General features: G+C 58.1%; 2 protein-coding genes across 3 annotated transcripts; both read right to left on the bottom strand.

Annotated features, from left to right (window-relative positions):
• Positions 1–1,166: 1,166 nt before the first annotated feature.
• On the bottom strand, positions 1,167–9,162 carry LOC136167474 (laminin subunit beta-2-like; the record flags this gene model as incomplete). Its single annotated transcript, XM_065935034.1, has 21 exons — positions 9,159–9,162; positions 8,848–9,029; positions 8,576–8,690; positions 8,420–8,493; positions 8,133–8,321; positions 8,001–8,064; positions 6,401–6,600; positions 6,193–6,313; positions 5,922–6,110; positions 5,644–5,823; positions 5,405–5,517; positions 4,719–4,798; positions 4,485–4,641; positions 3,995–4,082; positions 3,621–3,691; positions 3,436–3,557; positions 2,821–2,941; positions 1,925–2,117; positions 1,684–1,827; positions 1,366–1,597; positions 1,167–1,290 (listed from the first exon to the last, which is right to left on the bottom strand). Coding segments are annotated over exons 1-21 (2,763 nt in total), but the record flags the coding sequence as incomplete, so codon positions are not given.
• Positions 9,163–10,528: 1,366 nt separating this feature from the next.
• CCDC71 (coiled-coil domain containing 71) lies at positions 10,529–14,277 on the bottom strand. Of its 2 annotated transcripts, none has more exons than XM_065935374.1 (2): positions 14,204–14,277; positions 10,529–12,134 (listed from the first exon to the last, which is right to left on the bottom strand). In XM_065935374.1, exon 2 carries the CDS (start codon positions 12,080–12,082, stop codon positions 10,700–10,702), a length of 1,383 nt encoding a protein of 460 aa, XP_065791446.1. In that variant the 5' UTR covers positions 12,083–12,134; positions 14,204–14,277; the 3' UTR covers positions 10,529–10,699. The 2 variants fall into 2 exon arrangements, with proteins under 2 accessions (XP_065791446.1, XP_065791447.1); XM_065935375.1 differs by having other exon boundaries at positions 10,529–12,127; positions 14,204–14,253.
• Positions 14,278–16,539: the final 2,262 nt, after the last annotated feature.

The following is a 16,539-nucleotide window of genomic DNA, read 5'->3' as shown; positions in this document are numbered from 1 at the left end:
CACACCCAGCCACGGCTCCGTGCTACGTGCAACACGGGCTGACTCACTGGGTGACACCCCGGCTGCAAAGTGTGTCGGGCGTGGCAGCTGCAGGGCTCACAGCCCCGGGGCCCCCCGAGGTTCCAGAAGAGGTGAGCACAGCGGCTACAGTCCCGGCCCAGCGTGTGGGGGCGGCAGGGGCACTGCCCGCTGACCGGGTCACAGAAGCAGGCTTCAGCCCCAGGTGGGCACCTCACAGGGCTGGTGCCTCGGGGGTCACAGCTGCAGCCTGGGGACAGGAAGGGCTTGACAGGGGCTGAGGAACGCGAGTCCACCCCTCCCCTCCTTGGGACGCCCTCACCCACCCCACCCACACACTCACGCCGGCAGCCCCCTGGGCGCAGGGCATTGCCGTGGAAGCCAGGCCGGCAGTGGGCACAGCCAGCGCCGTGGCTGTGGTGCAGACAGCGCTGGCAATGTCCACTGTGAGGGTCGCAGGCGGCTGGGTCACGGGGATCAATATTGTTGTTGCACTGGCAGGGCCGGCACGGACTCCTTCTGGGGTCATCTCCAGGCCAGGGGCGCCCGAAGTAGCCGGAGGAGCAGCGGTCACAGCGGGGGCCTGGAGTGGATCAAAGTTGAGAGTGGGTTATTTTAGGTGGCTTCCTATACCTTCGAGGCCTCTGAGTCCCACTTAGCCAGCCAAAAAGTCGGCCAGCCAGCCAGGAGGGCAGAGGATGGGATAGCCACATTGTGGCCCATCTTCTTGGCCTACAAGTTTCACACCTCTAATTCATTAAGAATGGGAACTCCTGGAACTTTCCAGGTGGTCCAATGGTAGAGAATTCTCCTTCCAATGCAGGGGATTCGGGTTCAACCCCTGGTCAGGGAACTAAGATTCTACATACCCCAAGGCAACTAAGCCCACGCTCCACAACTAGAAAAGCCCGCTCACTGCACCTACTGAGTCTGTGCACCGTGACAAAGACCCAGCACAGCCAGAAAAAAAGAACGGGAATTCCTTGAGGAGAGGAGACCAGCCTGTAGCTCAAACTCACAGGTGGCACTGGCAGATGCTTTGTGGACCTAACAGGACTGTGCACAAGTGAGCAGGGCCATGGGTTGGTCACTGCCAACTGTGCCTCACCTGCATAGCCGGGCGCACAGAGGCACAGGACACGTCCATTGGTGCTATCCACACGGCAGGACGTCCCATGATAGAGGCCTGAGCCAGGGTGCCCAGGACAGGGGCAGGGCTGGCACCGCTGGCCTGAGCCCAGGGTGGGGTCTCCATAGTAGCCGTCCAAGCACCTAGGGGCAGAGGCACATGGAGCAGGACCTGGCCCCTCACCCTGACCCCTTCCCAACCCCCCAGCGCAGCCTCACCTCTCACAGTGCCAGCCCGTGGTGGCTCCGTGGCAGTCCTGGCAGACGCCTGTGAGCGGGTGGCATGACTCGGCGTGTCCATTGCAGGCACAGGGCTGGCAGCGTGGGAAGCCCCACCAGCCAGAGAGGCAGCGGTCACAGCGGCGACCAGCGAGGCCCACCCAACATGTGCACTGCCTGCTCGTAGGGTCACAGACGGCTCCGGCAGCCCCCTCGGGGTGGCAGCGGCACTCTGTGGGAAGTGACAGGGTGATCAAGCCACGTAGAGGAATGACATGCTGGTCCCAGACCCCACACCCACGGGCCCTGAAGGCTCACCACGGCAGCCGGTGGGCCCGAGGCCAAATGTCCCAGGCAGGCAGCGGTCACAGGTACGACCAATGACGTTAGGGCGGCAGGGGCACTGCCCCCCCAGCTGGGCACACTCAGTGCTCAGTGACCCCTGCAGGTGGCACTCACATGCTGGCGGGAGAAATGGCAAGATCAGATGAACCCCACGGGGCCCACTGCAACCCCTGTCCTCCAATCCCCCTCCAGCCATGCATGGCCACACGCTCACCGAGGCCACCTCCATGGAGCAGGGCTGAGATGCTGCAGGCAAGGCGGGCGCAGGCCTCAGGCATGCTTCGGGGTGGGATCACCCTCGCTGCCTCCAGGCAGCCCGCCTCGTGAAGCTCCTGCAAGCGCCGCGGGGCCCCAGGGTCCACAGACCTCAGTCCAGGCAACTCTCTAACCCGTGGCAGGAGAACGACCTAGAAGGAGGGTAGAGGGTGGGGGGCAGCGGGCAGTAAGCCCCGTCCCACTCACTCCCACCTGCGCTGGAATTTCCGTTTGTACACACATTGGCCATCACAGCCCCTTCCTGCCGCTTTCCTGTTTCTCTTTTGAGTCTATTTCTCCTTCGTTTCCAGTGGCCCCAGGGATTCCCTGGTGGCTGAGACAGCAAAGAATCTGCCCACAATGCAGGAGATCAGAGTTTGATCCCTGCATCAGGAAGATCCCCTGGAGTAGGGAACCGCTACCCACTCCAGTATTCTTGCCTGGAGAATTCCATGGGGTCGCAGAGTTGAACATGACTGAGACACACACACACACACATCAGCGGCCCCAAAGCAATGTAGGCAATGCCATCCTCACTCCGAATCACTGCAGCAGCCACCCTCTAGTAGTGTCTTCCCTGCTCCAATCCCTTCCAGGGCTCCCACTTCCTCAGGACAAGCCCCTCCTCTGGCCCACAGGCTCCTGTGAGGCCTGGGGCCTGCCTGGCTCACCTTCTACCCTTGGCACATGCATTCCCCCTGCCTGGATCCTCCTCCCTCCTCTCTCCACCTCCTCAGTCCTCTTAGTGCAACTCTAGGCCTCCAAGACCCCCTGTCCCTGGGCCCACTGCACCCACAATGTCCTGCTATAACTTGTGTCTCCCCCAGATGTGGCGGGGAGCCCCGAGGATCTCACTGAATCCAGGAGGATCGTGCCCCCCTCGGGTGTCCGCCCCTCCTTGGTCCGCCACAGCCGCAGGGTCACGGAGTAGCGTGTTCCGGGTTCAAAGCAGAATGGTCTGGAAAGAACCACGGCTCTGTAGGGACCGGGAAGAGGAGTAAGGGTGGGCTGAGGAGGTCATGATCATGTGGTCCAGGAACGTTCCATTTCCACTATGCAGACATGGGGTCCAGTGTTTCATCATATGACCAATGAAGAAAGATCAAGGTGCCAAACCCTGCCCTGTTTTACATTAGGCCCCTGTTGTGAATATTCTGTGACATGCTAGCTTCCCTGGTGGCTCAGTGGTAAAGAACCGGCCTGCCAATGCACACAACGCGGGTTTGATCCCTGAGTTGGGAAGATCTCCTGGAGGAGGGCATGGCAACCCACTCCAGTATTCTTGCCTGGAGAATTCCATGGACAGAGGAACCTGGTGGGTTACAGTCTATGGGGTTGCAAAAGAGTCAGACAGGATTTATCAACTAAACATGTAACATGTTGGGCGCTTCCCACTTCGTTTGGGTATTGCTTCAAATGTGTTGGCTACATAATAGGGTCTTGGTTTGGGGGTCACAGGGTCCAGCCTACCTGTGCATATGGGTCAAGGTTGCCTGGAACAGCTGCTCTGAGGGCAGCGGATGGGCACAGCGGGTACTGTGGGGCTGCGACTGGGCACGGACCTGGACTAACGCCTGCCACACTTCAGGTGCCTAGAATCAGGAGCCAGCAGTCAAGGAGCTGCCCCGACCCACCACCTGGCACCACCCACCCACCTGCCTGGCAAGCAGGCCACTGACCTGGGTCTCATAGCGGAGGACGATGTCATAGTCCAGGGCGCGAGGCACTGGGGGTGCCGGCAGAGAGAGGCCAGCCCCGTCCACCACACGTGCGAAGTCTGAGCCCCTCCCCAGTGCAGAGCCAGCTCCCCCATGCAGGGGTGGGGGCTTCCCTGGGGTCTGGATGTGAGACACGGACTCCCAGGCCCAGACCATTCCAGGACTGAGGACACTCAGAATTTAGGTTCCCATTCCTTTAAATCCCAGAGACCCACAGCACCAGGGCGTGAGCCCCTCCCTACTAAGACCTAGTGACCTGTGACCCAACCCTGCCCCTCGGAGTCCTTACCCTGGGCAGCTGGTGGCTGTACCGGGCTTGCCTGGCACGTTGGAGGGCACAGCGAGGGTCACGCTGTCTCCAAAGTCGGGGCCTGAGCCACCCAGAGGAGGTCCCTGGGGCTGGTGTACAGTATCGGGGAGCAGGCCAGGGGGCTCCCTGGGGGCGAGTCGAGTGTCAATGTCCCTCCATACTGTCCTGGCTCGGGATTTTTTTTTTTTTGGCCACACCTTGCAACTCGTGGAATCTTACTTCCCCGAGCAGACATTGAACCTACGACCCTCAGCAGCGAGAACTCAAAGTTTTAACCACTGGACCACCAGGGAAATCCTGTCGTGGGAATACGCACTCTGTTCAAGTCACCAAACTTCCAACTGTGCTGATTCCACCCCCACCTGGAGCTGCCTCACCTTCCTAACCCTGTCCGGCCTCTTCTTCCAACTAGCTCTCTCTGGATGTGCTCTCCCTGCCCTGAGCCCCAAGGTGTGAGCCTTGATTTCCCCCTTCCGCTGCTGGACACTCACAGGCAGCCGGGGGTCAGCAGGCTGGAGGCTCTGGCCATGTTCTGCTTCGGCAGTGGCCTGGTCAAGGGTGGCGCAGAAGTACCCAGACTGGAGTTCCTGGCAGCGGCGGCCATGCAGGTGGGGGCGGCAGTGGCAGAGGCCCTGCCCTGCCAAACACCTGGGCCAGAGTGGAGTTGACACAGTTGACTCCCAACTCTCTCCGCAGGACCCAGACCCCCAGGCCCTGCCCTGTACCTGTTGCTGTAGGCACCCCCAAAGTCACAGTCGCAGGGCCGACAGCCTAGAGAGTCACCGCTCAGACCCCAGAACTCAGGCTGTAAGAGAGAAAGGTGGGTGGAGGAAGGAGAGGAAGATGTGGGCGGGGAGAGGACCGTCAGGAGCCTGGAGCTGAAAGTATACGAGGACCAATCTTAGGAAGAAGCGGGGAGCGGGGGGCGGGGGGGGGGCGAGCTCAAGGTTTGAATGCTCTTCTGTGTCCATCTGGGAAGGCTAGAGGGGCCCCTGGTGAACTCCTGCACGGTTCCACAGAGGGGAGGTTCCACAGAGGTAAGAAGATGACATGACCAGGAGTGAAATAAAAGTTAAAGGACTTGTAATGTTCAATGGAGGCAAGAAGGGGATGCCCTGAGTGCCCCTTCAACCACTTCTACTGTGAAACACCTTTAAACTCAGTGCACCGTACTTCTGCCACTCCTTTTAACTGCTTTTCCTTCTTTTGTTACCAAAGCTTCCCTGTGCTGGCTCAGCTAGCCAAAGCGGCGCTGACTCTGGTGGCCAGGTCAGGAGGTGGCACCAACCCACCTTCAAGGCTCAGTCTGCAGTCACACTTCTTACAGCCTGGGACTTGTCAGCTTCTAGAAGCTCAGCACCCCAAGTCAAGGTCAGATCAGAAGCGGGGGGGTGGGGGGGTCAAGCCTCACCAGACAGCGGCTGCAGTCCCGTCCAGAGACAAAGCGTTTGCAGTGACAGGCACCGCTGGATGGATCACAGGCATGAGTGCCGGGGACGCGGCCCCGGGCGTCGCACCTGCAGGCTAAGGGCACACAGCTAGCTGTCAGGGTGCTACAAGACTGCTGCGGGGCAGGCGTGCTATGAGGGCAGTAACTGGGGACAGAGCAAGGAGGACCTGGGGGTGAGGGTCACGCTGAGGGTCACTCACGCTGGCAGCCTTCTGACTGGGTGAGGCTCAGGCCATAGTGACCTGGCTGGCAGGAATCACAGCGCTGGCCCCAGACGTGAACTTTGCAGCGACACTGCCCAGAGAGGAGGCCCCGGGTGGCGTCTGTGTAGGCATCACACAAACCCCCTTCCAGGGCACCCACAGGGTCACAGTCACAGGCTGGATCAGGGGTCAGAAGTGGGCACAGAGTCAGGTCAGAGGTTATGTGAAGGTTACGGATCAGGGTCACAGCTGGGATCGGGGATCGGAGGGCTCACGCTTGCAGGAGTGAAGGGAGCGGGGGTCCTCCCGGGGGTCCCGGTGGAAGAAGGGCCGGCAGAGTTCACAGTGGCGCCCGGCTGTGTTGTGTTGACATGCATCGCACACACCTCCGCTCACGTTGCCAGATGCAAGATACAGGGCTGTGTCAAAGTGACAACTGCGGGCGTGCCCATGGCACTCACATTCTGGAACAGGGCAAAGAAGCTGGGTAAGGAGCGGGCTGACCCATGGCAGGTGTGGCCAGACAGAGCAGGGCATGGCACCTACCCTGGCAGGGGTGGGGGTGCCCAGGCTCTGCTGCCTGCCACGGGCGGTCCTGGTACAGGCCCTGGCAGTGTTCACAGTGGGTACCAGTGGTGTGGTGGCGGCAGACACAATGGCCATGTACCTGGCAGGGAGGAGGGCAAGAGGAGTCGACCCTGGTCCCCTGGCTTACCCTCCCACCAGCCACTGATGTCCCTCTGAGAATACTCACCATGCCTTCTACGCTGGGTGGGGACCCAGGTGCGGGCCTGCACTCAGAGGCATGGCCGTGGCACAGGCAGCTGCCTCCAACCACTAGCTCATAGAGAGCATAGTAGTAGAAGGGGTGGCCCTTGAGGCCCCCCAGGGGCCTGCCACCCAGTGTGTGAAGTTTGGAGAAGTTCACACGGAGGTTAGTCACACGCAGGAGTTCTGGAGACACATGGAGAGCCCTCAGGTGCATAGAGGTTGTCATCCTTCTATGCCCAAGATAGAGCAGGAATTGCGGGGGGTTTCTCCCCTCTCTACATCACTGAAGCCACCTCCTCCAGCACCTGCGCTGTGCGATTCTCCCATCCCTATCCCCCTGAGTATACCCTTTTAGGATGACCACAGCCCAGTGGTGATTTTCCCACCTCTGCGCTGCGTCAGATCTGCTATCACCCCGGGGCTGAGACATGAACATCCCACTGCTCCCTGGACACCCCTTTCTGGTATCTCTAGATACAGGAAACCTGCTTCCCCATTGCAGTAAAGGACCCCGCTCCCCAGCCCGTCACTAGACTCAGACATCAGCTCATCACCCAGCCAAACCACATGAGGTATGTGTACTTATTGACTGCCCCTCTCATTTGTTATGTCCGCTCCAAGATAGTTACCCTTTTGATCTGCTCCACTGAGCACTGCCTGGAAGATGCCTGGCCTGCAGTGGGGCGCCACAGGTCCACGGCCCCCCTTTCTCTACACAGGTTAACTCAGTTACCAAGCCAAGGCCACCTCCTGTATCTCTTTGCCAGAGGTCCCTTTTCTTCTGATCAGAGGAACACACTCTAGGCCTTAGAAGGGTGAAAGTTGTGTGTGAGAGTATGTGTGTGTGTGTGTGTGTGTGTGTGTGTGTGCGCGCGCGCACGCACAGTAGCTGGTAATAATCTAAGTAAGTCAAGGTGGGTGGAGATCGTAGAACATAGAGAAAAAGCCACTTTGGGGTTTGTCCTCCTGTTCTGGCCCTCTCCTGGCCTGGTTCTGGGCTGCCCTGCTGGGTTATGTTAAGTCTCTCTTGTCCTTTAACAAGATTTGGTTTATAAGGAAGAGGTCACACCCAGAGACGCGCTGGCGCCACCTGGCGGCAGCTTCCAGAATGCAGTAAACTAAGGCGGGGTGGGAGGGCAGACAGTGGATCCTCAAGGGGCTGTGACGGGGAACCGTGACAGAGGCTCAGAGTGGAGAGCTTACAGGGGACAGTGTGATAGGAGTAGAGGTGGGGGATAAAGACTGGGCTGGCAGGGCCAGCAGTGATGGGGCCCACCGTAGGGCCTCCTCACAAAGGACTTCAGTGATGGGGCAGAAACATAAACTGCTACGCAAGCTGGTCCCTGGGCATTGGGCACAGGTATGGGGAGCAGTAATGGGACATGGCCGGGGAGCCATAACAGGGACCACAGTAGAAGACCAGGATGCGGCAGGGCTGGGAAACAATCGCTGGGGGGCTGAGCTGGCTTGTCTGCCGCTCTGCCCCACTAGTGCACAAATTCAGGCAGGATCTCCCCTCCCACAGGCAGGTTTCTGGTTTTCCTGACACACAGGGAATCCAGGACTGACTGTGGGATAGTTACCCTGAATTTCCGTGTTGTTTGTGTTCTCCGCCAGAATGGTTGGGTCCAGAACTTGGAAAATTACCTGCGAAGAAGCAAGCCTGAGCCTCTGGCTTCATGCCAGGGCCCCACCCTCCTTCCTCTGGGCCTGACCTCTCCTTCAGTGGCAGGCTCGATGTCTGAGTAACGCTGGTCACAGACGAGGTCACCGACTCTGTGGCCAGGGGCAGGAGGGATCCCAGGAAAGAGGCCTGAGCAGTTGTGGGCAAAGTAGCGGTACACGTGCCAGGAGTGGCCGTGGTCCGCTGAGTGCTCAAGGAGCAGAGCTGCCGGGCGGAATGTCTGGGGACGAGAGGGGGTCCTTGGGTCACTAGGGGCACCCGTCAGTGGTCAGGATCAGGAGGCAGAGAATAGGCCTTCAGGGTGGGGCACTGGGTCACCTTGAAAGTCATGACGAGGTGCGTAAAGTAAAAGGCACCTTCTAGGTCCAACTGGATGGTGACATTCTCAACACCTGTAACCACAAGGGCTGCTCAGCGGCCAGGCCTTGACCCCAGAGCCCAGACCCGCACACAGGGGCACACAAGGACCCTCACCGCTCTCTGCTTGCCACCAGGTCTTTTTGCCATCAGGGTCACTCCGGGAGACCACATTCTCAATGCCGTGGCTTTTCCCGTCCCGAGAGTCGCAAAAGCAGCAATTCTCAGAGTCCTGGAGAAGCACCCGCCGAGTTGCTCGGCAGGAAGAGCATGGTTGGCCCCCGCCCTCCTCCAAAACTTCACAGCAATGACCTGATCTCTTGCAGGAGCTGAACTTGCCCAAGAAATCCGAAAGATACCACCTCCAGAGGCCATACCCTTCTCCCTACCTGTAGTTTACTGACAACACAGTAGAGTTCAGGGCCATGGAGGCCACAGGTGGAAGAGGTTCGAAGGCTCTGGACACGTCCAATAACCAGATTGCCAGTAGGTGGGTGGCAGTTGCCCCCCGAGCAGCTGGGTGGAGGCACCACGTCTGGTTCCTCCTGAGCACTTGTTCTGGGAGCCGGGACTAGGAGGGGGCAGGGTCTGAGTAGAGATCCTGGGGGTACCCTCCCCCACCTCACCCCATCCCCCAGGGAGCCCTGGTGATTTCTCCCCCACTCCCAAAAGGCTCTCAGGGAAAAAGACCATCTCTCACCCATGGGTGGCAGCAGCAGCAGCAGGGCTAAAAGAAGGGGGCCTAGCCCGGCTGGGGCTCCTGGGCAGTGGGAGCCAGCATCAGGCCTGAGAAAGAGAACGCAGAGTAGGCCCCTAGCTGGGCTGTCCCGAGGATCTGAGTGCAGCCCTCAGTTTCATCCCCATACTCACATGGTAGCTGAATGCCAGGCTATCAGAGGCAGGGAGCATGCAGGGTGGGGCCACGGCGCAGCTGGGAGCAGGGAGGTCCCCAGAGCTGCAGAAACCAAGGGAGGCCGTGGCTGGGGACAGGATATTAATGGCGGCCACCAGATATAGACGGAAGGTGGGGAGGAGGGCACGCAGAGCTTCTCTGCTAGTGGGGCCACGGCTCAGACTAACCCGCACAGGCAGAAAAGACCTGATTCTCATTCAAATGAGGCTTCCACCCCAGCAGTGAAAGGCTGTTCTCCAGGAGCCTCTGGGGAATGTGTCCCCCTCCCCACCAGCCCCAGACGCTGCCTTTCAGGCTGGGCAGCCAGTGAAGGGCTGGCAGATGGGCAGGGAGCTAGTTTTGTCCAGGGCCCAGGGCCCTGCCCCCTCTCTAAAGCAGACAGAACCGATAATGTCTGAAACGCACAAGGCCCTGTTGGAAAACGTGCTGAGGCTGGACCTGGAAACCGAGCACTTGGAACCCAGGCGAAGTGCACGGAGAGGCAGTGTGCAAACTCTCCAGGCTCAGCAATCGCAGCACTCCACCCACCCGAGAGTGTCCTGGTCAGTGAGGAGACTCTGTGGCCCTACAACCCAGACCCACCCTGACCTCTGACTCAACCCCCAACCCCCTGCCATCAACTGGGGAAATTCAAGACCCTCTCCTGGAGGGAGCAGAACAGAGAACAGGCAGAAGTACTTCAGCCAATTTAGGCCTGGCCCTGCCCCAGACAAGCCCCGACAAAGACCCAAGGTTTCAGCCACAGGAGACTAGGCCAGCTGTCTGCACCACCCCTTCACTGGCCTAAAAACCTGCAGCTGCAAGCTGCCCCACGGAGCCACTTATTGTCTTCCTCCAAGGGACCTATCTGGGTAACACACCAGGGCAGCCCCAAGGGGAAGTGTCCCACTTCTGAGTGGCTCGGCCGCCCCCCTTTCACTCATAGCCATGATGTTCCCCAGGCAACCAGGCCCCTCTCTGGCATCCTTGCTCCTGGGGCTACCTTTCCTATATGCTCAAGCTGGCCTCCCAGCAGTCACATACGCAAAAAAGATCACAAAGGACAGGCAGGGAGACTGGAAGGTGGAAAGGTATAAAACGTGATAGATGGAACAATAGACATACAACTTGAATAACAAGTCACAGTGCGTTGTGCCATGAGACCACCCCTTCTGCCCGCCCACCCCACCCCACCTCCTCCAGTCTCTGAAAGGAGGTCAGCGGCCCTCAGGGCCCTGGAGAGGCAACCAGAGTCCTTGGGGTTGTGGAATCCATGCGCACTGCACACTGTGTCGCTGGCCACACACATAACAGGGCTTGGTTTCCCCAAACATCGCTGTGTGAAGGAGTCAGGGTGCTGAGTGTGGCAGCAACGGCTGGAGTCGTACTACAGGGGAAAGGTTCACACGGAGGATCCGCTGAGCCTGCTGCCGCACCTCGTCGTCTGAGGAAAGTCTGTCCACCTTGATGGCCCTGAACTTCAGCAGCCTTGCCGTTCCAGGTCCGAGCTGCACCTTAGGGGATCGGGGCCCAAGCCGTGTTCTCTTCCGGGGAGGAAGGTCCTTTGCTTCCTCAGCTCTTTTCCTCTTCTGCCCCACAGTCTCAGGGCAGCTTTTCCGGCTCCTCCTTGCAGTCCTGCCCTGAACAGACCCTTTAGGCCTGCCCCTGCCCCTGGGCTGGGTCCGGGCCACCTTGGCCTTGGCTCGCACAGCCTTGGCCTTGGCCTTGGTCTGCACTGCTTTGGCCTTGGCCCTGGCCCGCACTGCCCTGGCCTTGCTCCGAGCTGCCTTAGCCTTGGCCCTGGCCCGCACGGCCTTGGCTTTGGCCCGGGCCTGGGTGGCTGTGGCCTGTGTTTGAGCCACCTTGGCCTGGGCACGGGCAGCTTTGGCCTGAGCTGCTTTGGTGCCCAGAGCACCATCTTTCATTCGTGGGCCACCGAGAGACCCAGTGACTTTGCAGGTCTTGCTCTGGAGCCCAGTGCCTTGTCGGGGTCCAGACCTGGGGCCTCTTCGAGTCAGACACTTGGGGCCCTTGCTTGTGGCCTTCCTGGGAGCTTTGAGCTGGGCATTCCCCAGCCTCTTCCCTTGACCTTTCCGCACCTTCAGGGAGGAGTCCGCAAGAGACAGCTGCAGTGATTGCGCCTTGTGTTTGGCACCCAAGCAGGCCACGGGAGTTTTGAGGGGAACTAGGGCCTCAAGGACAACGGAGAGTCTCATGGCAGGGTAGACACCTGGATAGAGGTGGCTGGGAAAGCCCACTGCCGCACCCTGGGCACGGCCGGCACTTGACTGCTTCAGGGAGCTGAGCAGCAGGTTGGTGGTAGCATGCTTGGCGAGGGCTGGGGTGGACGCTTTGGCCAGCCTGCCAGATAGTGGCATGGGGAGCAGCGTGGCCTGGCCTGCAGGCAGCTGCTTGGCAGTTTGGGGAGCACTGGCTGGAGGTGATGTGGCAGCTGGGGTGGGGGCACGAGCCTGAAGCTTTGTCTGGCTTGGGGGGTTGGCTGTGCACGAACTATAGCCATAGACATCGCCGCTGCGCAGGATGGTAGGCTGGAAGCCATCATCCCGCAGGCCCTGCAGGAAGGCCACAAGCTGGGCCTCAGTGGCACTGAGATCCTGGCTCATGGGGTTGAAGACAAGCAGCGCTTCCTCCAGGGCCTTCTTCCCCGCCGTGGAGATCCGTGACCAGGAGTGCACAGCTTTCTCCTCCACATGCTGCACCACCACGCTCATGGCATTAGGCACTGTAGGTCTGCCTGGGGATCCACAAACCAGCACCTGGCACCTCCAAGGCAAGAGGAAGAGAGTCAAGAAGGGCACCACGATAGGGGCCAGGACAGGTAGACAGGTCAATCAGGGCTAGCATTCATAATAGTATCTCTGGACACACAGGGGCCTGGTCAGAGTGAGACAAGCACTCCGTGGAGCAAAACCTCAAGCTTCTCCACCTACCAAGATGGAGTGTGTGTTGGGGGGTAGATGGTGAACTCATATTGGTCAGACAGTTTCTTCAGGATACATGCCCATAATCAGACCATCCAACCTACTGCTGGGCCCCTGGAAAGATCTGAGTTTGGCCAAAATCCTAGTACTAAACTCAACACTGGGAATATAGGTAAATACCTATGTCTGTCGGGAGCCCTGTACAGAAGGCAAGACAGAGATACCCTTAAGGTTCTCGGGATGCACACTGGCATACAGCCCAGCTTGCCAACAGAAGGATTCCCGAGAGGAATACCCATGTGGCATGTGAGTGATGAACAGGAAAGGACCACGGGGAGACGGTACAAAAAGGGGAACAGCCAATGCAATAGCTCCGAAATGAGAAAGAGTAGGGCAAACTTGCTATGACAGGAATCTGCGGTCAGGGCTGGGAGGGTCAGCTGAAAAAACCAGTGAAAGCAGAGCAGTACAAGCTTTGAATGCTGCCTGAATGCCAGCCTAAGGGCCCACACTTATACCCCAAATTCATGACCATTTCTGACTTTCAGGGTTCCCAGCCAAGCCACTCAGAGGTACAATTCCTAGCACTAGAGCCATGGAGAGCAAGCCCAAAGAAAGAGCCAGACTCTCCTTCAACAGAAATGAAAAAGATGATGAGTAGCAGGTACTAATAAATTATCTCTAGACAATCAATGGACATGAGTTTGAGCAAGCTTCTGAAGATGGTGAGGGCAGGGAAGCCTGGTGTGGTGGTCAGGGAAGCCTGGCGTGCTGCAGTCCATGCGGTCTCAAAGAGTTGGACACGACTAACTGCCTGAACGACAACTAGACAATCACGCAGCCTGGGGCCAGGCAGCCAGACCAAGAGCCCAAGGTCTGACTGTGGCAGCCACAGACTCCAAGTAAGATGCTTAATAAAGTGGGCCCAAGAGATCTGAGGGGTCCTAATTAAGGCTTAGAAGTACAAAATTCGATACTGCCCATTTGGAGCTTCTGGCAAGAGCCAAGTTGTCCCAGGCTTCTCTGAAGAAGCTTCAGGCCATCAATCAGGACTAATCTCTCTTCCAATCCAGCACTGAGGGGTCCCAGAGGCAGCTCTGCAGCCGCACAGGCGCACTAAAAGATCACCTGGGATCAGGCAAGTCCCTGGGGCCAGGAGGTGCGTCTGTGCAGCTTCCTCCTCCACGCTAATGGAGCAGAAGTTTTCAGAACTCCCTGAAGTAAGTGCCCTGGGGCCCTTTGTTTGGAAATATTCTTGGATCCTCAGGTGTCTCGGGCCCTTCCCTTCTCCCGAGGCCATTCTCCAAGTACAGTCCTTGCACATGACTTTGGTTCTTTTATTCCCCCACCCCCACCCCCGCCAAAGGCTGTAGTTCCCAGAGCTGTGAAGTGTACAATAAGGAGGGAACTGTTACCTCCATGTACAGATATTGGGGGTAAATTGTGGCTCTTCCGTCCAGGTTGGCCAGGGCCCTTGGGAGGGGTCTTTTGGGCTTTCCAAGAGGCTCCGGAAAACAGAGGCTGCAGCCCGACCCCTAACTTCTCAACTATCTCTGGGACCGTCAGGGGAAACTGATGAAAAATGCGGGACGAGAGCAGCCCCATCCAAGCGGAACCGGGGTAGACTAGGGAAGATCAGGGCCCTCAGGTTGGGAGTTCGCGTTCCTGGTGCCCAAGCCGAGAGTTGACGCGGGGGACCTTAGAGACAGCGAAATGTACGGGCAGGGAGTGGGAGCCCGACCGGGTCGCACAGCCCCAGGGTGGGTCTCTGGGCACGGGGTGGAGGGTGGGGGGTCTCATCCCGGCCGCCGGAAGGCGCTGGTCCCGAAAGAGCCGGCCGCCCGGCCCACCGCCCTGCCGCCTCGCGGACGGCCCCTCCGCGGCGTGGCTAGGTCCACGGCCCCAACCTACCGGCGACGCCGCGGGGACCCAGGACGCGCCTCTGCGCCGCCTTCGCTGATCCAACATGGCCGCCTGCTGCGCACCGGAAGTCACCGCGCTTCCGCTTCCGGGACCTGGCCCGCCCTAATGACCCTTGACCCCCCGAGACCCCGTTTCCCCCAAAGTCTAGGGGCCGGACGAGTAGGAACCAGAGACGACTTCCTGGAGGAGGTGGCAGCAGGGATCGCTGTAAACCTTTGGGAGCCTGTGCAGGAGTGTGAGGGGCAGAGGTGCTTTTAGAAGCCTATGGGCTGTCACAGAGGGTGTCTGGATGCTTCATCTGGGCACTGGTTAATAGCCCTCCTCATTCCCTATAAAACCCCAGGATCCTCTGGCTACTCTATGTTTCTCTGCCTATACAGAAGGGTCTGGGCACCTCTAGAGAGAAAAACACTCCACCCGAGGCCTAACCTTGTGCCCCTAAGCACCTCAGGGCTTCAGCCCTGATGGTTGGGGTCCCTTGTGCCTTTAAGCATAGCCAAGATATCCAGCAGGAAATACAAACTCTCCTGCTCCTCTGGGGTAAATGCTTCTAGTCCCCTTGTGTTGGTAGAGAGAAGGGAATTGTGGGCTCTCAAAGGCCAGAGGGTGCAATCAGGAAGGCCCACCCTAGCACTCTCAGTCCCCAACTGTGGGTGAGCCCCATTTTTGCCCCATCCATGGTTGAGAATTAACTGTTCATTCTTAGGACCAATTCAGCCTCACCTTCTGCCCAAGTTCTCTTCCACAGCTTCTCCAAAGCCAGCAGAATTGCCCTCTGTATGCAAGTGGGGCCAGGCCTGTGTAAATAGAATCCACTTCCATGAAGAAGCAGAGCCCAGCCTCCAGGGATGGCATGGGCCTAGATGTGTCCAGAAAAGAAGATACATCTCTGGTGATGTCCAGTCTAGAAGTCAGTGCAAAATGGAGGACAAAAAAGGGTAGGTCCATCCCCAGTCTGTATCTCTTCCAGACGTTAGAACCAGGGGAATTGTATGGCTGAAGGAATGTGGTCTGGGGTACCTAGTTCTCTGAGGGGAGGCTGATCCTTCTGCCTCTTGACACCCAATATATCTGGGATGGAACTCTCTGGGATCATTCATCAGGACCCAGTCTGACTTGACCTAGACTCTGGTGGATGCTGACTGGGATCAGATGAGATGAGGTTGAAGAGACCACAGGGTCATCCCGGGATCCAGCCCTTGCTTTCCACTTGGCATCTTTTAAATATTTATTTATTTGGCTGTGTCAGGTCTTAGTTGTGGCACACAGGATCTTCCTTGTGTCAGCTTTTGTTGTGGCACATGGACTCTCCAGTTATGGCACATGGGCTTAGTTGCTCCGAGGCATGTGGGAACTTAGTACCCTGAGCAGTGATTGAACCTGTATTCCTTGCATTACAAGGCAGATTCTTAACCACTGGACCATGAGGGAACTCCCTCCATTTGGCATCTTTTTTAGCCCTGAGTGATGGACCCTAGACCCATATCCACCAAAGCAGAGATCTGGTGAAGATCTAGATGTGAAGGAGGCCAGTGGTCTTGAAGGGATCACCCCAGGAAGGAGTCTATGTGCCAAGGAGGAAAGCTAAGGCTGGGTCTAGAGGAGCCTCTTCCTAGGGTGGGAGAGAAAGCAGGGCCTGTAAAAGACTCCAAGAGGCAGAACAAGCAACAGGAGAAAGCCAAGGTCACAAGGGGTGAAGCTTTGAAGATGCCAGCAAAATTTCAGTTAAGAAAAAGATCATAGCGCCCCTCCCCCATTTTTTATGGTGTCCCATGGTGACTTTGGCAAGACCAAGTTTTGAGGAGCAGTGATAGCAGATATAAGAAGGTTGACATTAAGGCAGTGGAACCTGTAAGAGAAGATGACTTCAAGAGTTTGATTGGAAGGAAGGGGACACTGGAGGGACTTTGGGTGCTGGGAGGTAGCTAAAGGTAGGACGCTTTCATGTGCTTAATTGCTGGAAAGGAGAGGGGGAAGAGGCCTGGAAAGGGAATAGTGAGAAATGTGAGAGGGTGTGCAGGACAGTGTGAATACTCTAAGGAGGAAGGTACCAGTGGTTTGAGTGAGGAGCATGTTGAGAGAATGGAGTGGGAGGATGGAAGCCTTCTAGCCGGGATCTGCAACCAGCCTTGGCACCATTTCCCTGCCGGCCCTCTAACTCCATCTGCCAGGGCCTGAAAGGGACTGAATACTCTCTGGTCATGGAGAAGGCAGGCTAAGGTATTCATGCCCCGGAGCTCCTCTCAGCCCATTTCTGATGGAGGTTTGAGAATCAGTACCTTAGCAACCCTTGCTCTGATTGGAACAATAATGTGAGGCCCATG

Source organism: Muntiacus reevesi, chromosome 4 (genome assembly GCF_963930625.1).
Source record: "Muntiacus reevesi chromosome 4, mMunRee1.1, whole genome shotgun sequence".
NCBI lineage: Eukaryota > Metazoa > Chordata > Mammalia > Artiodactyla > Cervidae > Muntiacus > Muntiacus reevesi.
The sequence above is the reverse complement of the archived record's forward strand: the minus strand, read 5'-3'. Positions and strand labels throughout refer to the sequence as shown.

Coding starts and splice junctions, on each gene's coding strand:
- CCDC71 (XM_065935374.1), bottom strand. CDS start 12,082: ATGAGCGTGGTGGTGCAGCATGTGGAGGAGAAAGCTGTGCACTCCTGG.